Source organism: Phyllostomus hastatus, unplaced genomic scaffold, assembly GCF_019186645.2.
Source record: "Phyllostomus hastatus isolate PE091 unplaced genomic scaffold, TTU_PhHast_1.1 phas_scaffold_182, whole genome shotgun sequence".
Lineage (NCBI taxonomy): Eukaryota > Metazoa > Chordata > Mammalia > Chiroptera > Phyllostomidae > Phyllostomus > Phyllostomus hastatus.
The window spans coordinates 21,585,323-21,609,766 of record NW_025334013.1 but is presented as its reverse complement, the minus strand read 5'-3'; the positions used below and the strand labels follow the sequence as shown (position 1 = coordinate 21,609,766).

At 50.5% G+C, this 24,444-nt stretch overlaps 1 protein-coding gene across 2 annotated transcripts in view; it reads left to right on the top strand.

Moving 5' to 3' along the window:
- CSMD2 (CUB and Sushi multiple domains 2) overlaps nt 1-24,444 on the top strand; it is a 550,409-nt gene that overhangs the window by 251,233 nt on the left and 274,732 nt on the right. For both annotated transcript variants that reach the window (XM_045858971.1, XM_045858969.1), the window contains exon 6: nt 11,028-11,140. In XM_045858971.1, the coding sequence (XP_045714927.1) occupies nt 11,028-11,140 (113 nt within the window). The remainder of the gene's footprint in view (nt 1-11,027; nt 11,141-24,444) is intronic.

Here is a 24,444-nt window from a genome sequence, read left to right as displayed (position 1 = left end):
CAGCCGTGACCAGCCAGCATTTGCAATGGAGAGGAGGCCAACAAACAGAGTACAGCAGAGATGGGTGCTGAGGGAGGGGCCTTGTGGCATCTGAGTCCCCAGTTCTAGTCATCCCAGCCACAGCCTTGCTCCTCCTACAGTTTGGCTACCACTGCCAACAATGTCTTCTTAACTCCAGGCTGATTGGATCTTGATTTCTGCCACTGAACACCAAACATGTAAGACATTAGCCCACATGTGATGGAGGTGAATGATAGGAGGGCAGGAGCTCTTCCTTGCCCCCACTTTCCACTTCTCTCCTTCCCGTCTCCTTCCTCTCCCCTCCTTGTTTCTGCTCCACCATACCGATGGCTGGACCTGGTTTATTATAGTTCGTCATGTAGTTTATTACAGATAGTAGATGTGCAACACTGGCACACGGTGGGCCCTCAGTAATAACAGCAAATGCTTTTTGAGAGTTTGCCATGTGCCAGGCACTGTACTGAGCCTTTATATATGTTTTCTCACTTAAACCTCCTACTAGCTCTATGTCTAGGATGCCGTTGTTATCCTTATGAAATAGAGGGGAAGGCTGAGGCCCAACACAGGTCAGTTACTTCCCCAAAGTGAGGCAGCTGTTAAGTTTATAGCTGAGACTTGAACCCAGGCAGGCTCCTTCCAGGGCCCACGTGCTCAATCTCTACCCCAGAATGCTTTCTATTCAGTCAATGTTAGTCCCTTTACCCATGAGTTTCCCTGAGATGTGACATGACCAAGAATTGTGGCCACTGTGTTTTGAAGCTTTAGCATGAACTTATGAGTGAGCATTGGTGCATCATCTTTAACTGTCACAATCATGCTCTGAGATACACACTGGAGACAGAGAGCTCAGAGAGGTGAGACAACCTCCCCAAGGTCACAGAGCAATGGATCAGACTCCAGCTCCACCTGACTCTGGGATATCTTGCTCACTGACCTTAGCATCCCCTAGATGTTTTAGCTCCTCCATTCTGCAGCCGACAGGAAGCTTCACATTCTCAGCCAGGGATTCAGAACTGCCAGGCTGCCCAGCGGGGCTGGCTAGCTGCTTCCTGGAGAGAGACAGGGAGCATCCGTGATGCTCGAAGTCCAAACGGCAGTCAAGTGGTTGGCAAAGGCTGGCATGGGAGGCCCCTTGATAAGACATCTGCAAACATTCCCTCTGGAGGAGAAATATTACCCAAATGTGATCCTTGGAGGCCAGACTCTGAGAGACATGCGTTGCCACCCTCCCTGGAAGTGAACAGGTCCCTTCTCTGAGTCACATTGACAGTGCCAGGAAGAAGAAGGGCAAGGCTGAGTCAGCAGGAGCTGGTAGAGGCCAGGCTGGGGCCATATCAGGGAGAGATTGAAGGTGGCTGCCAAGGGTACTGGCTACTCTGGGTGCCACAGAGTGCCCTGTCCTTCCCCCCCATGCTAGTCTGTCACTAGAGGAGATACAGCTGTCATTACTTCCCCAGGGAAACCTTGGCTGCTCTTGGGTCTGCTTAGTCCCTGTGAGCTCTGGAGAGGAGGGTTGAAGGCACTGATAAAATGCAGTCCCTGTCTTCTCAGACCTAAGCAAGGAAAGAAAGTACTTCCCATTCGTGAGGCACCAACTGTGTGTCAGGCAGAGTTCTGAGCACACTGTATACACAAGCACGGCTGTGCTGCACAGATGAGGAGACTGAGACTCAGAAAGCTATGGCACATGCCCATGTTTACACAATGATAAACAGTGGAGCCCAGATTCAAATACAGAACTTCCTGACCCCACAGGCCCAGCCCTTCACCCTTAACCTTCTAAACCTCTTGCCTTAAACAAGAGAAGTAATGAACCAGACAGGTGTCATCTCTATGTAGACAGATACCTGAGCCAGGAAAAGGAGCAGGTCATGTGGAGTGTAAGTGCCCTGGTTACCAGGCTCCTAAGGCCTGCACCCTGTTCCTGGGCCCAGCCTAATGGCGGCAGGGAGGCTTCAGCATCTTAGAGCATGGGGACCACCAGGTCTCCAGGCTGGATCTCAGGTCTGACCCATAGTAACAGAGACTTGGACACAGTGAATGGGCAACTGAGGGCCCAGAGGCTAGTCAGGGCCGAGACTGCTCTTAGATTCAGTCCTAGTCAGGCTAGAGGAGGATGAATGTACAAGGTTCAGGACATCGTATGAGAATGAAGTGGGGCGGGGAGGAGATGGGGCAGACAGCAAGAGAAGTGGAAGAAATAATGCTGGTACACCCTTTTTGCAAATCTCCTCCTGGCCTGTGGGGCTTTCTCTTCATATAGTGAGTGTACAGTCCCATTGGTTGATTGGCCCAGCCTGGGTCACATGCCCCCCGACTCCAGTCAAACAGCTGTGTCCTGACAGTTTCCGGAGCTGTGGGTTGAGGCAGAGGGAGACTGATCTTCTAAAGCTTCTAGCACTTAGAAAACAGTGGAAGTGCCTGATTTAGTCCCACAGATAGAAGAGGAGAGTGTTGGGCATGCCCTGAAAGTTTGGTGGAGGTCCACCTCAAGCATCCTCACCCTGAGCGTGGCACCTGGCACCAGACCTAACACATTCTGTTCACTTCAGCACCATGGACAGAGCCTCTCGCAGAGTCCGGAGGTGCCTCACCCAGCACTTCTGCGGGGAGAGCAGCTGAGCTGGGGAATGGAGGGAACTAACACCCCAAATCACGCCCCAGGCCTTCTCAATGTGATATCCCTAGGACATCAGTGATGACACCTGACAGCAAACAGAGCCAGGTGCCCTGTCCCTCAGCAAGCCCCAGCTCAGACACATGTCTCCAGGGTACAGTGCATGGAGGGGGAAAAGCATTCACCTTGGAGCTGACAATTAGCTGCACAGGGAAAAGTCCTGATAACTTGTTGAGTTTATTGAGTTGCTGCTGGGGAGGAACATTTGCTCACGTTGATTACCAAACTCCACTGGTGCTATATAAGGGATATGTCATCATGAGAAGAGTCCCTCCTGAAAGGTACCAGCAGCTGCCACATGAATGGGAAGCACCACAAAGGCTGAGGGACCAAGGGGGTGTGGCAGTGTCTTCATGGGAAACTCAGATGAAGCCCAGCATGGCCTTCAAGGCCTTGCCTCCTATCTCCAGGCTCATTTACTCATCTGCCTCCTCCTTTGCTTTTCCCACCACCAAGATCTCATCCACTTGTTCGTTCCTTCAAGCATTCCTCCTCCCTGTGAGCAGTATATACTGAGCCCTTTCTTTGTATCAGGCACCCTGTAAGGTACTAAGAAAAAACTGAGCAAGAAAGAAATAGAAATAGTTCCTGCTTTCAGGGAGCTCACACTTTGGTGGGTGAGGCAGACCCCTGAGCAATGAAATGCTTGGTGAGCCAAGCACTATGGCAGAGAAAGGGCAGGAAGTCCAGAGGTACACAGAAGAAGCCAACTTGGAGCCACAGGCTGTAAGTTCACATCTGAAGGATGAGCAGGGAGTAGCTAGAAAAAGGGTGGGTGTGGACCAAAGTGGACAGGGAAGATTTGGCAAGGAGGTGAGTTCTTGATCTTTGGAGACATTCAAACCGATCTTGACTGACCATTTGTCAAGAATGCTGTAGTTTCTACAGCATTCTTGCTAGATGCTTGAGGTGGGATTCATATGTAGCTGGGCATTAGACCTAGAAGACCTCTCTCTGAAGGCTTTCTCAAATAAAACTTTAAAGTTAGCTTGTTTCTTCTCCCCAATGACAAATTAGAACAGGTGCCCCACTATTGAAAGCAAGAGAATGCTGTTCATTTGTTCATTCATTCCTTTATTCAAAAGCATGTATATGCTTTACCATCGCCACCAAAGCAGCTCCCTGGAGTAGCTGGCACTCCCATGGCCTGGATAGATCTCCCTCACCGGTGCCTGCGGTGCTCTGAGCCCAGCTGCCTGCAGGCTGCTCGCACCCCCACCCCCAATGCCTGTGCACTCCCGGCTCCCACCAGCTGAGTCTTGCTCTTTCTGAGAATCAGATGGGTTTGTTGCCAGCTCTCTTGGTGCCAGTCATACTTGTTATTGTAATTATGTGATTTAAATTAAAACATCACATAAGCTGATGAAATATGAGTGTGAAAGGAAATATAGTTGCATCTATGGAAACGAAATTGGATGCTTTGAAATGGCTCCACGAAGGGGAAGCTCTGGAAAGAACCTCTTCCTAAATATTAGGTGTGAGTGAGTGAGGGAGACAGCTGCACTCACTACATCGGGACAGGGACCAGGTCTGTCTTGTTGACCATCATGTCCCCCGTATCCAGGACAATGTCTGGTGCATCGTAGGTGCTCAATAAGTATTTGACTGGACGAGCTGCAGCAAAATTGGGAAGGGTAAACAATGCATTATGGGTGTAGTTTGTGTAAGTACACAATGCGGAGAATGAACCCATGGTGGAAGGAAAGGCCTTGCTCCTGCATTAAATAGATTGGCAAATATATGTACATTTAAATATTTTATTTTTAATTTAAATTATTTTATTGTTGTTCAATTACAGTTGTCTGAATTTCCCCTCCACCCTTCTACCCCCTGCAAACCCACTTCCCTCCCTTGCTTCCACCCTCCCCCTTGGTTTTGTCTAAATATTTTATAATGAAATGATTAAGATATGCATCCATATTTGTATTATTTTTGACTTACAAAAAAAAATTATTTTACCAACAAACTACAACTGCATCATCAGAAAGGTTTCTGTGGTGTCAGTAAAATCTTTCCGTAAAGGACAAGATAAATATTTTTGGCTTTGTACGTTATAGTTTCTGTCACAACTACTCAGCTCTGCCATTGCAGCATGAAAGCAGACAATATGTAAACAAATGAGCATGGTTGTGAGCCAACGAAACTTCACTTACGAATAGCTGGCGCGCTGTAGTTGGCCAGCCCCTGTTCTGTGGAAGTGATTTGTTCTGTGTGCCAGGCACTGTGCTGTGTTGCTAGACACACCATGAGAAAGAAGGTCCTATCCCTGCTCTTACGGAGCTCACCTTCCAGACAAGACAATGGTCAAGTCCAAAGGTGGCTATGCTTTGATGTGCTCAGTACAATGGCAGGAGCGTGTCTGTGCCACACAGGAGACACTGTTGGAGGGAGCTGCTCCTCCGGGGGTGGGGGGGGGGCAGTGGTGAGGGAAGGGAAAGGTGGAGGAAAGGAGACTTTGGTTAGGTTTATGGGATCAGTGGTATTTTCCCAAGTAGTCAGGTGGGGCAACAAGAAAGGGCATTCCAGGTGGGGGAACAGCATATGCAAAGGCATGGAGACGTGCAAGTAGCAGGAGTCAGAGTGGGTGTCACTGCAGAGGAAAGGCATTAAAAAGTTTGGACTTGATCCTGGAGCCCACAGGCCTTCACTGCTGAGTTCCCAGCAAGGCAGGGACTTGATCGAATCCCCCACAGAGTATGGAGGTGGGATTGGAGGTACAGGGCAGATCAGCAGGCTGTTGCTTTGGTCCAGGTGAGAAAAGATGAGATGTGATGAGGGGGAGATGACTTGGCCACGGGTGGCAAGCGGGGAAGGGCAAGGAAGAGTTCAGGATGATGCCTGGGTTGGCTGACTGGGAGGAAGGTGAGGATTAGGGGCCAGGGAGCACTAGGAGCAGGAATGACTGGGGGGAGATGGGGCTTTGGTTTGTTCAGAGCGGAGCAAACAACCCCAAACACACAGAATAGCCAGGTAGCCAGGAGTTGAATCTTCATAGGCTGCTCAGGTCTCTAGAACTGTCTGCACCAGTGCGGTGGGCAGGCACTTTCGGGAACGAGAGCCTCAGATGGCCAAAAGGCCTCTTTCCAAAGACAAAGCCAGAGACTGGGGGACTCCAGCAGCCCATACTCCAAAAAGACCTGCTTTCATCTGAGGCGTTCACCCACTTTCTGAAAAATATGTACCATCGTGGGTTTGTTTTGGGAAAAGGCTTTACCTTGACATAAGAGTCCTAGGGATTTGGCTAAATGAAAACAGATATAGAAGTCATCTGTAATTAACTCAGGGCTGAGTTAATAAAAGCTCACTTCAGGGATGAGAGGCAGTGTGGGTGGCAGGCCGCCAACCTGGGCCTTGGAGCTCTTTGGCCATGCCTAGGACATTTCCAGACGGTTTCCCTTGTTCCGTGATGGAACCAGGGAGGTTCCATCCCCCAGGGAGGAGCTCAGTGGGCAGGTGGGAAGGAAGGAGGGTGTGGGAGTGGGGATCAGGTGGCAAATACCTCCTGTATTTCATATTCTCCCGCCAACCTTGGGAAGGGACGGCTGGTCTGCGCCTGGCCCTGGAATGCGGAGATGCTCCAACTCTGAACCGTATCCAGGCAGCGCACGCAAGTTAGACAAGAGATAAAGACCACAGGAGGAGATCTGGGAGCACCGAGGCCAGATGCTATTGGCCGAGAGTGAAGGCTGCAGAGAGAGGGGAACATGGAGCTGACTCCTCCTGTGGGTTACAGGCCTAGCAGGGACTCCCCATATCCAGGGGACCGCAGTGAGAGTGGCTCCCACCGGCAAACACAGTGCCTGATACATAATAGATGCTTCATGAGTAAGCACATGAGTGAATGTTCCCCTGAGGATGTCAGTTTTCAGGAACGCTGCAATTTGAACCAAGATTCCCTAACATTCCTCTCCCTCAGCTCTCACTTAGGCAGCAGTGCTTTGCAGAGTCCCTGTGGTCATCTTGCAGAGGTGGCTCTCAGCTCCCCGACATCCGGACTCTAGGTCACTTCTTCAGAGGAAGTGCCTTCCGCAGAGTCTGCTCTGCTGTCACCGAGAGAAGAACTTGGAGCTTTCTGCAGAGGAACTCAAGGCCACTTTTCCCATAATCAGCTCCACGCATTAAAGGGAGTGACTTTTTTTTTAATCCTCCCCGAGCCAGATTCCATTAATGAAGCCCCATTTAACAGAAGTCAATTTACCAAAAGGAAAAAAAAATTGAGTGTAATTGCTTAAATACATTTTATGTTGTACTGCAATAGCAATTTCCTGGGTGAACTTGGAATTCCCCAGGCCCCCCGTAGTGAAATTAATGTGGACAGAAAGGTTTGAAGGGGAGACTCTCTCTTTGTGTTTCTCTCCTTTAATTATGATTCTAAGAGGGAACAAAATTAAAGAGGATCCTGCAGGGAGAAGGAGGGGCACAATGGGAACAGAATGGAAGTCAGCCTAAACTTCATGCCTGCAGGTATGTGCCCGTACAATGCAGTGGCTGAGTACATAGGCTCTGAGCGCAATGGCCTGGGTTTGAATCCCACCTCTGCCAATTAATAACTGTGTGATCTTGAGCAAGTTATTTAACCTCTCTGTGCAGCCAGGTGGTACAATGGGGAAGGGCATAAACAGCAAGTGCAGAAGCAGAAAAGCAAAAAAGCAGTGTGTGCTCCGGCTCCCACAACTGGAGAATGGGATGTGTGTGGGGTGTGTGTGCACAGCCGTGCATGCCTGAGCACTCAGGGTGCACAGACGGCTGGGAGTCAGACCAGGAAGGCCGTACCAAGAAGGTGGCATTGGATCAAAGGCTCGGAGGAAGTGAGGGGTGGGGCCTGGGAGAAGAGCCAGGTAGCAGGTAGCAGGAATGTCAAGTGCAAAGGCCCTGAGTCGGGAGCAGGCCCAGCCACTTTTGAACTTCAAGACCACGTGGCTGGGCATAAAGAATGAAGAGATAAGAAGGAAGGCACACTGTTTTTTTAAGGTCTGTTGGCCACAGTAAGATCTTTTACGCTGAGGGCTGGCGCCTCAGAGTGAAAGATTTGTTTGTTTTTACTTAGATCTGTTCAAGTGCGATGTGCATAAAGTAAAATTACCCATAGTTCTCAGAGCTTTGTCCAAGGTGTACATTTCATATCACTACCGTCCCATTCGAGATAGAGAACATTTCCATTACCCCAGAAGGTCCCCTGTACTGTTCTTTCCCTGGCAGCCCCCACCTGTAACTCTCACCCCAAGCTCTGGCCACCACAATCTGCTTTCTCTCTCTGTAGATTAACCTTTTAGAACTCTCTAGAGTTTGATACAAACGGAGTCGTACAGGGTGTACTCTTTTATCACCCGGCATAATGCTCTTGAGAGTGATCCGCGTCGCTTCATGTGCCGGGACTTTTTATTGGAGGGCTTTGAGTAAGGCAGGGCACCCTCCCCACTCCAACAAGGAAGCTCCCGGTTTTTCCACAGATGCAAAAAGAAAACTGTTAAATGTGCAATATTTATGTCCAAGGACGCAGGAGCAGCACAGAGCAGAGTAAAGATGCACGAGCAACTGAGAACCCTACAAGGTTAAGTCTTAGGAATTAACCAGATTCCTGGCAGCAGGCAAAGGCGTGGGAGAAGGCAGAGGAGGGAGATGACCCCTGGGGCTCTGCCAGGCTGTGCAACTGGGGGCTTCAGGCAGATCCAAGGGCGGGGAAGCCTCTGATTTCTGGTTGCAATCTTGACCGTTACTTCCATCCTGCTCTTGGGACCCCAGCACCCTCCCTGCATTCCAGTTTGCAATAAACAGTTTTTGGTTTTGAATTATTCAGGTAATTTCTCCCTCTTTTTACTTCCCTTATGTAAATAGCCTCTAAGTTTTGTCATTGAGATAGAATTGAATTTGGCCTGGGGAAAAAAAATACAACCCACAATACTGTTTGTGGCTCCTTAGAAAACGTAAATGACTCAGCCTATAATAAACTGTTTTAAATGGAATCTGGTGAAATACAGTAATTGGTTTCTATAATAGCTCTTACCATAACAATATGGGTTATATTCCTGGAGTTTAGTGTGTGTCAGCATTTTCATTACAGTAAAAATTCAGTGGGGCAGGGTGTGGAGCTCGCTGGGTAGCGTTTTTAGTTTGTATTGATGGAGACCTAGCATGCTGCATCTCTTCCATTTGTTCCTCCAGCTCCTCTTCCCTTCCTTCTCCACCCTGTTCCATGCTTAGGAAGGCTTAACCTGTAGGCCCACTTCAGTGTGCTCCCTTGGCCTGGGGCTGTCAATTGGGCAGGATCAACAGAAGCATTAGCAGGAGATTGGAGGAGGGGAGGGAAGAGAGTGAGTTCCAAGTATTCATTCCCCGCTCCCTCTAGGTGATTTGCACAAACTGGCTGTAGTCTGGATGGAAGATCTGCATCCATGCAGCTCTCTCCTCCAGAGATAACCATTTCTTCTGTGGAAAGTGGGTCCCCCTTTGTAAAGAATCCATTAAACTCCCAGAATAATTCTTCTGTGACCTTGCCAGCTGTTTTGTGCTGGAATCCTGACACTCCTGCCTTGTGCACAGCATTCTCTTAGGTGCTCAGTGCAATGATGAGGAAGGCAAGAGCAGCTGCCGCTTACCAAGAGGTCTCTGTTTGCCAGGGACTGCGCTAAGGTCTTTCTGTGTATGATCTCGTTTAATCCATGCAGGCTTCGAGGGAGGGGTCGTAAGGGTCCTCAGGTTACAGATAACGTCCCAGAACGCTTAAGTAATTTCTGTAAGGTCATGCAGCTGATCCCTCCAGAGTCCAAGCATCTTCACCAAGAGGCTGCACTGCCCTCTTTGAGGAGTTTTCTGAGGGAGGCACACACCCAGGATAAATGCATTATGATTGGAATACAACGCTGGGGCATCACAGAGGAGGGGCGAGGGTAGTTATACTGACTGAGCTAATGTGTGTCAGGTGCTGGGCTAGTTTCTTTACCCCATAAGGCCTCTCATTTTGTCCCACACACTCTTCAGGGGCTGGTGTTACCATTCTCATTCTCAGAAAGGTTAAGTAACTGGTCTTAGGTCACATTGCTAGTTCGTGGTGAACCTGGATCTGAACCAAAAATCGGTGTGGCTGCAGAACCAAGAAGAGGAGGAAAGGCTTTCCTGGGGAAGTGATACCTGAGGGCTTCCCAGAGTCACCTCGGTGACATGGGTGGTGCAGGGGTGAGGGTGACAGAAGGGTGTATTCCAGGCAGAAAGGCAAAGGCATAGAAAAGGAAACATGTGGAATGCTTAGAAGATGTCAGCAGAGTGTCTGGGGAGAGGGAGCAGACAGGAGAGATGGTGCCCCACAGGAAGCATCCGGAGGTTTGTGCCTGATTCGTAGGTGGGAACAGAGGGAGGACACTGAGCACCTGGCCTGCTAGGGGCTGCGGGGTAGAGGAGGGAAGGTGGAGGGGACTTCTGGGGAGCAGGGGAATCAGCAGAGTGGGGAGGGCTGCGGCCCAGTGTGGTGGCGAGGGCCAGCACTGAGCAGAGGGCCGGGTGTAGTTTGAAAGGCCAGTCCTGTGTAGGCACTGGGGAGCCACCAAAGGTTCCTGTGCTCTGAGTGACTGACTCTAGGATGAAAGATCTGGTTGACTTGGAAGTGGGCCCGGGACAGCAGTGATCAAGAGGATGGCGCAGTGACCAGTTGCAGTGGGAGATACCCAGGCTCGCTCCACCCCCACGGAGCTGGACTGGCTGGAACTCAGAGGCTAACCTGAGGGAGGAGGGGTGAGCCTTCGGGGCCAGGGAGGAGCCAGAGGAGGCCCAGGGCCCAGCAAGTGGCGCCAGAGTGGCCTCTCCCACGTGAGGGGCCACACCACCTGTGGTGTTTGCCCACGCCCTTTCTCCTCACTCCCTGGAGGTCCCAGGACGGGACCTTGCTAGGGTAGCTGACCCTCTGTCTGGGACCAGGGCACTGAACCCCTGCCAGAGAGCTGGATGTCGGTCCTCTACGTGGAGCTGGACCTTGCACTGGGGGTCTGGGCCTCTCCGGGGGGCTGGTATGTGGACATCTGCTGGAGAGGGGCCTATGCTCAGAGGCCTGGACCTCTCTCCTTGGGGGGCTGGACCTCTGTTCCAGACCTGAAGGTCCCACTTCACCCCAAAATGTCTCAGGGGAACCCAGCAGTGGGAAGGGTTTCTGGAGGAGCCACCCCAGGCCACTCAGGCCCCAGGTGGCAGGAGGGTGCAGGGCCACACGACCCATCCTTTTTGCTCCGGGCTCGGGCAGAGAGGCCCAGGCATGCGTGGGAAGTGGGGAGCCTCCGAGATGCCCATCCCCCTGTCCCAGCCATCTGTGGTCCCTGACCCTGCCCCCTTCCTGTCCCCACAGGTTCACTGGAGCCAGCCTCCCAGCCCCTGTCATCAGCAGCAAGAACTGGCTGCGGCTGCACTTCACCTCGGATGGCAACCACCGACAGCGCGGCTTCAGCGCCCAGTACCAAGGTAGGCCCGGGGCTGCCATGCTTCCTGGGTGGACAGCTGAGGGGACTCCCTGGGGGAGCTCATCCCATCCCAGACTGGGTCTCCTGTGGCTTCAGGGTACACTTGCCTCCGAGGTCCTGCTCTTAGCTGTAGACCCGGAGACCTGCCTCTCTGCATCTCTGACCTGCCATCACGGTCTGGGGCCCCAGGGAGTGAACTGCACAGGCCAGGCCGCCCCCTCTGCAGGCCAGGCCACCCCTCTGCAGGCCAGGCCACCCCTCTGCAGACCAGGCTGGTTATAACTGTTAATGCCATGCTGGGCACTTGATAAGCATCATCACACTGAATCCTCATCATCACCCTGTGAAGCAAATGCCATCGTCATTCCCATTTTACAGATGAGGAAACTGAGGCACAGAGAAATGAATCCAGTTTCCCAAGGCCTTTTGTGTGATTTTTTTTGCATCTTATTTTTTTAATTATACTTTATAATTATGCTATTACAGTTGTCCCAATTTTTCCCCCTTTGCCTCCCCCTCCACCCAGCACCCTCCACTCCTTCAGGCAATCCTCTCACCTTTGCTCATTTCCACGGGTCATGCATATAAGCTCTTTGGCTCCTCCATTTCCTACGCTGTACTTTACACCCCCATGTCTATTCTGTAACGACCTGTTTGTACTTCTTAATTCCCTCACCTCTTCACCCACTCCCCCACACCCCTCCCATCTGGCAGCCTTCAAAACACTCTCTGTATCCATGATTCTGTCTCTGTTCTTCTTGTTTGCTTAGTTTGTGTTTTAATCTGGAGTTCACCCTCTTAACCACCAGAGATCAGCCCATCCCTTATAAAGCAGAACAGCCACAAGTTCGCTCTCTCATTTGCACTATAAACACCAGGCAAAGTAACGTAGGGAGCACTAGGGCGGAGAGGCTGCGGTCCGTGAAGAACTGCCCGGTGCTGAGAGGTCAGACCAGGAGTGGCAGGGGGCTAGTGCCGGTAAGCGGGTCTCTGCCCCAGTCGTGAAGAATTTCCTAACCCCTAGAACCGGCTCTAGAGAGGGGTGGGTGAGCCCCAAAGCGGGGAGCTCTCCAGGACCCCAGGAGATGCGAACTCCAAGGATGGTTGGGGTAGACTATGATGTTCCTCTTCAACCTCGAGTTTATTTGAAGTACACAAACTTTACAGAGATAAACACCAGTGGTTTGCTTTATAACTTGCTCATTAAGCCTTTAACTGTTACCAATTACAAATTAATGTTGGTTCTAATTGATTTGATGATGAACTTGGATTGCGCACCTATTAAGTCTCAGGCCCTCTATGGGGCTCTGGGGAGTAAACTGGGGAGTGGGCTTCCCTTGTACTGAGTGAGCGAGCGAGTGAGTGAGTGAGTGGCAGAGGGAGGGAGGGACTGCATGAGCCAGGGAGTGAGGGAGGGAAATCAGTGCTCACAAAAGCATGGCATCCAGTGGGCCTGCTGGAAGAGCAAATGTGAGCTATAGTCGGTGCCCCCCCGAAGGTGCGCTGAGGAGGGAGCCCCTGATTCCAAGTGGAGATCTTGGCGGCCTGTCCCCCCAGCCCCACCCCGGAGGCCCGGAGGCTCAGCCACAGCAGCGCGGCACGCAGCCCACCCCAGAGGTGGCCCTGGCAGAGCAGAGCGCGGAGCCCCTGCCACGAGGCCCCTGGGCCAGGCTTTCTGGCTGGAAACGGGGATGAAAGCAGCACGGGCAGCAGAAGCATTACCTTGAAAGTCTGAGCCTTTTAAGAGCAGCCTCATTTCCTCAGCTTTGGGTAGCAGAGCACCTTTGAAATGTTTGAAAAATAAACAGGCGGCCCACCTATGCCGAGGAGCTTCACAAAGGCCCGCTCGGAGAGCCCTCCCGGAGACCTCTCCCCACTGCGGAGTCTGGGCCTCTGTGGGGGCGAGCGGCTGTCTGGGCCCTTCTGTGTGTTTTCCAAAGTAGGAGAGCGATGAAGGCTGTCGTTTCATCTGATTAAATAGGCGCGGGGTGTTTCTCATGTTCCGTGTGCCGAGGGCCCTGTTGTCTTGGTTGTAGGTTAAGGTTTGATGCCGGACAATGGGCAGAGAGAACCCAGACCAGGAAGGCTCTAGAAGGTGGGGAGCACACGTGCCTTGCACACCTACCGTGCACCAGACCCTGGATTGCACACGGTATGCCCGTTGCCTCTTTTGAGCTTCCCCCAGGCACAGCGGCAAATGTGCGGATTCCTGGTTCCCCCTGGGGAAGCCAAGGCTCAGAGAGGCTGTGTCACCAGCCCGACACACACAGGTCACACAGCCTGTGAGCGGCGAAGCTGCCTTCGCAGCCTGTGCGAGTTTTCTGCCACGCCACGGGGCCTTCTCTTCCGGTGCTCGGGGTGTCTCACCTTTCCTATTTGACGAGAAGCTTTTAAACTTTGTTTTGTTAATCTCACCCCACTGTAAAAAAAAAAAAAATACATTTTCCATCCCAACCCAGTACACACACATATATCTGCAGAACTAAAAGGGAAAGGTCACCCAGTGGTATTTACCCTGACTTAACGTGTTGCACCCTGAAAATTTCTTTCCCAGTGTTTAATGTTAGTCACAACTGCAGAAAGAATTTCACAAGTGTGTAGCGGGGAACAGCCCACAACCTGGAAAACTGCATCACTCAGGAGCCCCGCAGAAGCAGGCCCTGCCTCCTCCTCTCTCTGTGTCTCCCCTGTGCTCTGTCTCCCTCAGCGCAGCCCAGAGCAGGCTTCGCACACTCGAGCGTGTCGGTGCCTATGAAGGGCTCTCTTCCTCGGTTTCAGGCACTCGACATGCACGGCTTCATTCAGTCCTGACAGCAACTGTGTGGAGTCGGTGCTCCCACCAGCCCCATGTCCTAGGTGAGGGAGAAGAGTTGCAGCGAGGGTACGGGGCTGGCTCAAGGTCTCGTCGATAGTGTGTTGTGGTGCTGATTTGAACCCCGGCCGGCACTGTTCACCTGGGCCTGGCATGAATGGCCGGCCGAGGTGCGTGCTGACTGTACTAATACATGATTCTTCCCTGGGACCTTCTCTTCCTGGGGTTCTCCAGACTGAGTGTACATAGTGACAGGGTATCCCCCAGTCACTTAGTAACTCAGTCAGTGGCTCCATCGAGCAGGGTCTGTCCGGCTCAGCACTATCGACCTTGTGGCCTGGATGACTCTGCTGTGCGGGGACTGCTCTCGAGTTGCTGGATGTCTAGCAGCATCCCTGGCCTCTGCCCACCGGAAGCCAGATGCCAGTGGCACCGCAGACATTGCCGACTGTCTCCTGTGTGCAGACTCACCCCTGACTGAGAGCCACTGCTGTGAAGGATGAAAGCTCTGGAACTCCTAAAGACCGATCGAAGTTTTCCTGTCTGCAAATTCAGTCTGAAAGAGTGGCAAAGATCATTTTCGGTCAGGGGCATAGCAGGAGACAGAAAGCATACTGCAGGGCTTACGCTGAAGGTTTAGTGAAGGGACCAGTTAGAGACGTGAGGGTGGGTTCAAGGAATCCATGGGATGGGGAGCCTTTAGCCTTTACCATGCTGGGGAGAGGGTCAGGGGAGGGGACAGTGAGGGCTGGAGCCATTGGAAAGGGGCCTCTGGGCAGAACACAGGAGCCTGGCCACTGCCAACCCATGATGCAGGAGGGAGCCCCTGGAACCAGTAACCAGATCCCCCCTTCCTCCCTCATATCTGCTGTGCCTCCCACCTGCCAACCCAACAGGAAGCCAGGAACAGGGCACAGACGCCTGCTCTGGCCCGCTCTGTGCCCTGGGGTCTAACCTGCTGTACCGACGAGCTCCCTGGGACGAGCTCCCTGGTCCTCCAGCAGTCCGCAGAGGTCAGCCTCTGGAGGAGCAGAGCAGGACACAGGAGTCTGAAGCGTGAACCTGGGGAATCACCAGCACAGGGTCAATTTCACCTCAGTTCAGGTTAATGGCATTAGAGTCCCAGTGATTCATGGCACTTCTGAGCTAATAATTACTAACTCCTAATGTGTGGATGTGTATGTTATCCCAGAGAAACAAAAATTAAATTAAATTCATAAATAAGCTGCAATGTAGCCCACTCCATTCTTGTCTCAGCCAATCAGAAATTACAGTTGTTCGTGGCTAGACACAATTTTAACTAATACTGCAGCGTATCAGAGGGTCTGAGTTCTAGTCTGGCCCTGCCTCCAGCTGGCTGTCAGAAGGTGGGCAACCGTGTGTAATTTAATAAGCATTTTCTGTGTGACACCACCGTGTGACAGTATGGGAAGGTGAACACGGCCAGACCGCTATCTGCTCTTAAGAAGAACAGGTTAAGTAAAGAGGGGAACAGACACAGATCTATGACTTCTGTACAGAATGATAAAAGCTGTAATTGAGGCCCCATAAAGGGCTAAGACCAGAGATAAAGGAGCAATTAGTTTTGCTGGAGGCACTTAAGAGAAGCCACCACCAAAAAAAAAAAAAGAACCCGTGAAAAGTGGCAATGTCTTCAACATGGGTCTCAAAGAAATGCCAGACAAACAATGGAAAGAAACTTTCCACGTATGGGAAGGCAAGAAAGCATGAAATTGTTCAGTCTAAAGAACCACAAATATTTATGTGTCTCTAGAGCAGAGATCGGCAAGCAAGCTGCAGCCTGCAGGCCAGATCTGGCCCTCTGCCTGTCTGTTGGTCCTCCAGCTAAGAGTAGGTTTTACATTTTTAAGCAGCTGAAGAAGTAACATCAAAAGAAAAAGATTTTGTGACACATGAAAATTGTATAAAATTTAAATTTTCAGTGACCATAAATAAGGGTCTATTGGAACACAGCTCCACTGTCTGATTTATGAATTGTCTGCGGCTGCTTAGAGCTGCCTGGGCCGAGCTGAGCCGTTTGCAACTGAGATGGATGGCCGCAGCCTAAGACACTTACTCCCAGGCCTCTTGCAGGAAACAAGTACTGAGTCAGAATAGAGTCTGCAGGCTAGTGCAGAGGTAAGCAGTGAGGGGCGGCAAGCCCGGAGGCTGGAAAGTCAGGGAGGGTCACAGTGTCCAAAGCTACCGCAAAGTTTGGCTTGGTCCCGTGGGTGATGAGAGGAGGTCGGAAGTTTTTAACAAGAAGGGAGATGGGATCATGTTTTCATTTTACAAAGCTCTTTGATTGCTGTAGAAGGAAAATAGGGGGTTCGGTGAGGAGTCTTGGAGACTCAGAAGAGGATGAGGACCAGGGTAGGGTGCCTAACCGGCGGCCAGGGCGCATGCGGCCCAGGATGGCTGTGAATGTGGCCCAACAAAAAATCGTAAATGTACTTAAAACATTATGATATTTCTGTGTGTGTGTATGTGTGTGTGTGTGTGTGTGTGTGTGAGACTATGTGTCAGAATGTATTTAATGTGTGGCCCAAGACAAGTCTTCTTCCTCCACTCTGGCCCAGAGACACCAAAAGGTTGGAGCCCCCTGATTTAGGCCGAAGCAGTGGAGACGGAGAAGACAGAGCAGAGGAGGCCTCCCATGGCCCACCCCACTGCACTCATGACTAGTCAGATGTGGGAGTGGGAAGGGGGAGGAGGGGAGATGGAGGGGTCAGGGGTGAATCTCAGGTTTCTGGCTTGAGTGAGTGAGTAAAAAATGATTATATTAACCAGGATGGTCTCAGGCAGAGGCAGGTGGGGGATGAATTTTGCTTGGGACACATTGAGTTTTGGGCAGTATTGGGGTCTCAGGGGTTGGGGGACTATCTAGTAGGCAGTTGGCTATTCTGCCTGTCTGTAGCTCAGAGAAGAAGGGTTAGAGATGTGCAAGATTCGAAGCAAAACAGAGGCTGGGGCCACCAAACCCCTCTTCGACAGGAGTCCTCTCCAGATATATAGCATGAGAGGAGGGGGCCAAAAGAGTGGGTTTGCAAAGTGGGTTCCTTGGAGGCCCAGGAGTTCTCCCAGCAGGTGTTTTGGTAGTGGCTGAGTGGGTGGGACTCCAGGTTTCCACCCCAGCTTCAACCAGAGCAGTTCCCCTTTTCCCTGCTTTGTGGAGCAGGCATTGGCCTGAGAGTATTAAAATGATAGGTTCCTGTACCCAACCGTGGGAAGCCCAGGAATGGGCGTTCCCTAAGGTTCCTTCCAGTGCTGGAAACGTGGAAGTGTGCAATCAATCCTTCTGCCTCCAGGGTTATTTCCAGGCCTTCTATTCTCAGTGTTAATTGCTTCTTTGTGTTTTGGGGTTTGGTTTTTTTTCCAAGACTTCAAGGAATCAGAGTGAGAAGAATCTTTTCTTAAATGCTCCCGGGGCTGAATGATCACAACTACAATAGAGTTCCCTGGTAGGGAGAACAGCACCCCTCCCTGTCACCCTCCTCACCTGAGAGGGGATAATGTGAACCCCACAGGGCTATTGGAAATTAAGAGATCCTGATGAAATATTGGGACATGACAGATGCTCAGGAAATGGGACTTCGAAGCCTCACACCCCACCAGTCCCCTTGACTCTGTTGCGTGGGGAAACCATTGCGATGAGAGCCAGCTGGCGGCTCTGGCTCCTACTTGCGGGTGTTTCCTTTGCCCACCACTCTGCCTGTTGACCATCATCTAGTGCCCATCCCTCCCTTCGGCCAAATCCTAGCCTGGCCCTGCTGTCCCCTCTCATTGCCTCTCCTGTCAATTCAGTGCTGGTGACCAGGAGAAGGAAGATACTCTACAGTGAAAGCCACTGGCTCCCCGGCTTGCTGGAAGTCCTGTAAACTCAATTGTCTGCAGAATGAAAAAGTTCAATCTTAGTTGAATGAACTTTTTCATTCTGCAGACAACAGTTTGCACTCGCTGAGATGCTTGAGGCTGTTTATAGTAACAAGCTGAAGCTTCTGTTTTTTTACTTGAATACATTGTGTTCTTGCTTGTGACTGATTTGCAGTCTCCGACCAGAGCGGAAGGTGCCTCAGGCATCCCATGGTCCAAGCTCTGACTCTTTTGTCCTCTTCTGTGGGCCTGCTGAGCTGCCAAACTCTTGCCAGCCTCATTTCCAGGTTCTGGGCCTCCAGGGTCCTTTGCACAAATTGCAGGGTTGTTGCTGCCCAGCTCAGGAGCCCGCAAAGCCAGGCTTCTGAATTCAATTAAGAGTGAGCCTGAGCCGCAAAGTGAGTTTGAACACAAAACATGGCACTCCTCACCTCACCAGTGAGTAGGACCCGTTCCTTTTGCAGGAAATGAATTCAAAGCACATATCCTTCTAAACAATGATCATTCATCTGCTTGCTCATCAGACTAGTGTCGGAAACCTTCTCTGTACCTGGTTCTGCATCAGCCGTAGGATACACCCATAGGAGCTCACAGGACAAATTGGTAGGAGAACAAGACATGACATTGCAATGCATTAAGAGGTTCAGTGGTCTAAATGCAGTCTTCAGAGATTATTGACTTCCCCCTGAGATGCAGAGACAGCCACAGAGAGCAGATCATCTTTGAGTGAGGCCTTAACCAACAGAGAAGAGGAGCGAGGACGTTGCAGGGAGAGAGAACAGCATTGTCAAGGCAACCAGAACCAGTAACCCATGGCCACAGTGATTCCCGGAAACATCTTTCTTCCAATCCTTTTCTCCAGCTGACTTAGCAAAAGTCATTTGTGAAGACCACTGCACAGTCCATTAATAATGGCGAAGCACGTTCTAGACATTAGAACATTCTGCCCCCATGCTGCCTCCCATCTACCATGCTAGGGTCCCTTCTCTTCTTTAGGAACTCCAGTAGCTATCAGTTTTGCTGTGGTTAAGCAAGAAGACACACTGGCAGCATCCAACAGGACACTTCTTGCCACCTAAGCTTGGTTGATAGCTCCTTTTTCCACTCTATTAAAAAAAAATTACCCAGCACTGTACATAACCAGCTTCCAGGGAACTTTGCATAATTTTCTTAACTGTCGAGTCTTTCAACACATGCATTCTAAGCAATGGTCATTGCCAGAATGTGGAGTGATCTTTGAATGGTTTCCACATCAATTTTTTGCTCTTCATTGGCTGGAGCAATGAATTCGACCCCGGAGTGCACCAGAGCAAAGCACCCAGATGAAGCCTTTTTCACCAGCAGCTTTTATAGCATTCTGTTCGTCTTTGACTGTTTCTTTCCATTGTCTTCCACATCATTTGTCCCAGCAATCTTCAGCACAATGACTATCTGATGTTCATTTAGTTGTTTTTTGTCACCATCAGCAATAGTAACGTTCTGACTGCTCAGTGGTTTCTTGAATGTGTTTCTCAACTTGAATCTTATCACCGTTTCCTTGTGAGAACATGAGAACGTGGCATCATCCCGGGTCACGATAACCTCTCCAACTTTTTCTGAGTCATGAAGGGAAACACGTTAAAGATTTAGAGCCCAGCTCTCGTTCCCAAGCCCCACGCACCATCAGCAGCACCAGCTTTGTTGGTTCTTTCTGTGGCGCCAGCACCTGGAGCTGCTTGGACTGCTGGAACCGGAAAGCCAGCTTTTGTCCCACTCAAAATGAGGCCACCGAGAGCATCTGCAGCAACTACAACTGAAGACTTTCAGCCTTGGGCAATTTCAAGAGTGGGTACAGTGGACTGGACACTGTATCATAAGTGTCCTGGAATTCCCATTTCTGAACTTTTGATGAATTATTCAACTCGGGGGAACATGCAATTTTAGTTGAATTCTGTGCTTTCCATTCCTAATTCACCATTTAGTGTTTTTCTGCCCTGTGCTGTGAGGGTACTCTTCAGGCCTTTGTGATTCCATCAGAAATAATGTGGCTGATTTCTCTGTCTCCATTTGCAGAAATTGCGGCAAAGTGGGCAATCTCTTCAGGTCTATCACAGGTTTCGGCTGCTTCCTGCAGTCACAGTTACAGCATCAACAGGCAACATCACACTTTCCTGATTTCCCCTGGATGAATACTTTTGGTAACCTTGAAGGAGGCCTTCCATGGCCATCGAACATCCCAGTGCACAACAGTAGTGGGGCTGCCGCGGTCTCTTCCTTTATGTGTTGGCAACATCATGATCAAATCTGGTGCGATGGTTTTACATCTATCCTTTAAGTCAACTGACCCCTCATCTTCTGTTGGTGTGAGGCTTCCTGGCTCTGTCCGACAATCAGTTGTCCTCCCAACTGCTCTTCCCCACAGTAAAGGCTGCAGCATCTGCTAGAAGGTCTGTACCTGGAAGCATTAGGTCTTGGGCATCTGCACCAAATGTTATATCTTTGGCATAAATCTGAGTGAGATGAGAAGCCAGTGTGCTAGACACTGGCTTTGTCCAGCAAAGGCCCGTGAGTCATGAAAGCGTTTCTCCAGGCTGGTGGCCAAGCAGCGAGGCAGGCCCTCGGGGACACAGTGAGAGGGACAGAGTGCAGGATGCACGTCCAACAGGTTTTCAGAGGGGAGATCAGATCTCCGTTCTTAAAAGATCATGTTCTGCAACATTTTAAAAGATGGGCGAGAGAGAGTGAATCGGTGAACAAAATCCAAGCAAAAAAAGATGTGTTTAGGGCAGGAGTAGCTTAGAACATCGAAAGAAGGTTCACATTGGACGATTTTTTAAGGTTGAATGAATTGGATTTGGTGACAGAGTAGGTGTGAGCAGAGATGAAGGGACCCTGCCACCAACAGGACATCCAGGTGGCGGGGAAAGCGATGGCCAAGGTTAGGGCAGGGGCTCACCCTCATGGGGGGAGTCTGCATCTGTTGGGATAAGCAGAAGCGGCTCATGATTCCCAGAGCCTCAGAGACAGGTCAGACCTCCCTGTCCTCTGCTAACAAGTCCTTGTCTCCTGCCAGACCAGCCCAGTAACTCATGCTGCAGGCTGGAGAGGCATTTGTATTGCCAGATTCTTCTAGCTAAATATGTACCATGTGTCCCGCTAACCTTTACAACAGCGGGGAAATGTCTCGTAATTAACCAGAACATAAAGGATGAATGGAGCAGCCTGGCAGTCTCCTATAGTCATTATCATGCAGAAGAGATGAATGTATCTAGTGAGATTTCCCTCAACCAGTTGAAGCCACAACTCTTCTCTTGGGAGGCCTGACTTTGTTCATATACAGTACAAAAGCATGAATAAGTATGAGTTACATATTTTGCATGTAAGTATGGACAGGCATGTGTACCCAAGTGCACAAATGTGTCTTGTGGTTGTGCTTCTTGTGGACATGAACGTGTGTGTATGGATGGGTACATGCATGTGTGTACATGCACTGGGGAGGTGGCTCTGTGTGGAGCCAGAGCGGTGAAGCCAGCCCCGGGCTCCGTTTTCCCTCTGCAACATCAGCGGTTTCCACATCCTCTTTAAAGGCCAGTGCTCCAGTGGAATGTTGTTGGGCCACGCTCCACGCGTGAATGAACATACAAACGGCATGAACGAACACATCCCCCGAAACTCTCTAGGTCCTTGCCATTCTGTTCTTACTTCGGACTAGGCCTGTCCCTGGTGGCCTGTGGCAATCTAGAGGGAGGCGTTCCCTTGTTCTCTGAGCCTGTCACAGAACAGGGCCAAGGGGGGTACGATATACTATTACCGAAAGGACCCCCCACTAGGTTCGCTTGTCCGCCGCCAGAGGAAAGATGTCTCTCAATGCCAGAGATTGGTAAAAAGGAAAGGAAATGTTTGTTTAAAGCTATGTAGACTTAAAGTATTAACCTAATATCTTCATTAAAATATCAAAGTCCTTTAGGATACCCACAGATGCACACAGTCCTTCCTTTTCCCTCTGCCTTAATCTGGGGTACCGTATCTCAGGAAAAGAAGTAGAAGTCCGTGATTCAGGCTCCCAGCACCATCAGCTGTGTCACCATCCAGTCAAGATCTCCAATTAATCCAAAGTCATGTCACACCTTCTCATGATCTTCCAACAAAAGCCCTTGCACCCCTTTTCTTCCAGGCAAAGTCTCTCTTATTTTTTTAAGCCACGTGGCCAAAAGGAGCACCCCAAAGCCACGTGGTTCTCTCCCAGCAAAGCTGCGGGGATCCCTACTCTGGCCAAAGCCATGTGGTTCTCTCTGCACTGCCACAGCCATGTGGTTCTCTCTTCTATGGCTGCCACATCTGGGTTTAAATTCCCGGGCCAATCTTCCTCTGCAGCCTCATTTCCAACTCCTCCCACAATCGGCTACACTTGCCAGCACTCCCATATCCTTCCAGCTTTACTGGTCTGCCAAAGTGAGTCTGGGCAGGTGTGTCCCCATGATGTGGAGCCAATCATCCCCAAGCTCTCACTCAGATGCTGTAACCAGGGGGAGCTGCCTCCCAGTTACATCTTGGATGGAAGTCACCCCCTTCTCCCTGGCTCAAAGCATGGCCGCAGCTATTCAACATAGTTAAAGGTTATAGATATGTTAAATGACCAAAACCAGTTAAAGGTTATAGATATGTTAAATGACCGTGCCAGGGGATAGCCGCAAAGCTGTTGCTATGCAAAACAGCTCTCAATGGCCCTATTCCATGTGTCCCTGCCCCCAACTCACACCTGTGGCAGTGAGGACATCCTATATATTTTTCTAGTATTGCCTGAACACCTTGAATTCTGGACCCCATTCCAAATCCCTATTTAGGGCCCCCCTCTTGGCTGCACCCTGTTACAAGTCTTCACTCTTGTTCTGCCCTGGTCCGTCCAGCTCTCTTTGCAATGAGCTTATTTTGTAGCTGATTTCCCATAGTGCTCCATGGCCCATGATCGCTCCCCACCCACTTGGTCAGATGGTTTAAAAGATAGATTAACTATGTGTTTTTACTCAGGGCTTGACCACTTCCCCAGAGTTACTCAGAAACTGAGGCTCCAACATGTGGAGGGGCGTCTTGATGCCAACATCCTTGGTGCTCAGAGCTTCCCTCCTGGCCTGGGACACTTTCGTGACCCACTCATCAGCAGTGGCAATGGTGGGAGTCCACTGTGGGCTCCATCTCTCCCAGCATGGGCCTGGGCCAGCGAGGTCTGGACACGTATCTTTTAGAGATGTGATGTCCGCATGAGGAACCCCTGCCCATAAAGCGAACCCTGCATTCCCCAGGCTGATGTGTGATGCTCACAGACAACATGGTGGCACGACCCTCCAGACCCAGCTCACAGGAAGAAATGGTCACAAAGTTGATGTGTCATTAAGGAGCCCCCTGTAGCTTCAGCTCTTCTCCAGCACCTTCCTATGGTTACTGGCAGGAAGGAAAGGAGGAGGAACAGGAATTACCTTATTTTGCTGTGTATAAGGCACAATTTTTGCCCAAATTTTTGAGGGAAAAATAAGCATGTGCATTAAACATGGGTAGTACTAATTCCGTATCTATATAAATGTTTTAATTATTTTATTTATGCTTATGCATTTAAAGTGTAACTGCAGAAAGCAATAACGATATCCATTTGCAAAATAATACCCTGAAAAATATGTTTCTAAATATAAATAAATAAATAATTGGATTAAAAAATTAAAATGAAAGCTTTTTGTCCCAAAAACTTTGGGCCAAAACCACTGGTGCATATTATACATGGAAAAATGCATTACTTCCTGTTGGGCGATGTGATGATGTCGTTGTACTAAAAGTGGTCCAAGGCATTACAGAGGGGAGGATAAGCACACAGGAGGGACACAGGAACTAGGAGGACTCTTCCTGGAGTCCTGAGAGGGGAGAAGAGCAGGAGCTTCTTCCTTAATGCCACCTTGAGAAGATAGGAAGTAGGGCTCCCTCTTGCCACCCCCTCCTGTCCACCTGCACCTCGAGGTTCCTTTTCAACAACCATGAGAGAATCCAAGGAGCCTTTGCCCCTGGGAATGGCCTCTATGGTGCACTGGCCCCCTTCCCCATCCCTCTTCCACAGTGGACACGGCAACCAGAAACAAGAGGATTGGAAAGACTGACACGGCCTCCTTCTTGGCTAGGTGCCATGGGCCATCTCCACAGACCTGACCTCCAGCGGGCTGTGCTGGGCGGCAGAGGGCCCTCTCTACACCCCTGCCTCAGGGCTGGGGGGTCCAGGAGAAGAGCTCCAAGTGTTCTCACTGTGCTGGGAACACTCTTGTTCCCTTGGGATGATCAAATCAGAGGAAATGTTTCCCTGCCGCATTGTATTAGCTGGGCTTGAATAATGCATGCTCCCCTACTAACACCCTCTGTTTCATAATGGGCCCGTGTTGGTGTTCATTGGAAATTTTCCTGCTGGATACACATGAAGAGTAGTGCACGTTTATAAAGCACATTTATAAAAAGGGTTTGAATGCACATTGGAAAGCAGTGACTCTGTGGTAGTAACTGAATTCTATCAAGTATTCAGCACAGACAGCAGTTGGTGGGGAACAAATCCTTGGGGAGCTTTCTGGTGTAGGTGGAGAGAGGTGGGGTGCTAGGAGGTGGTCCCCTGG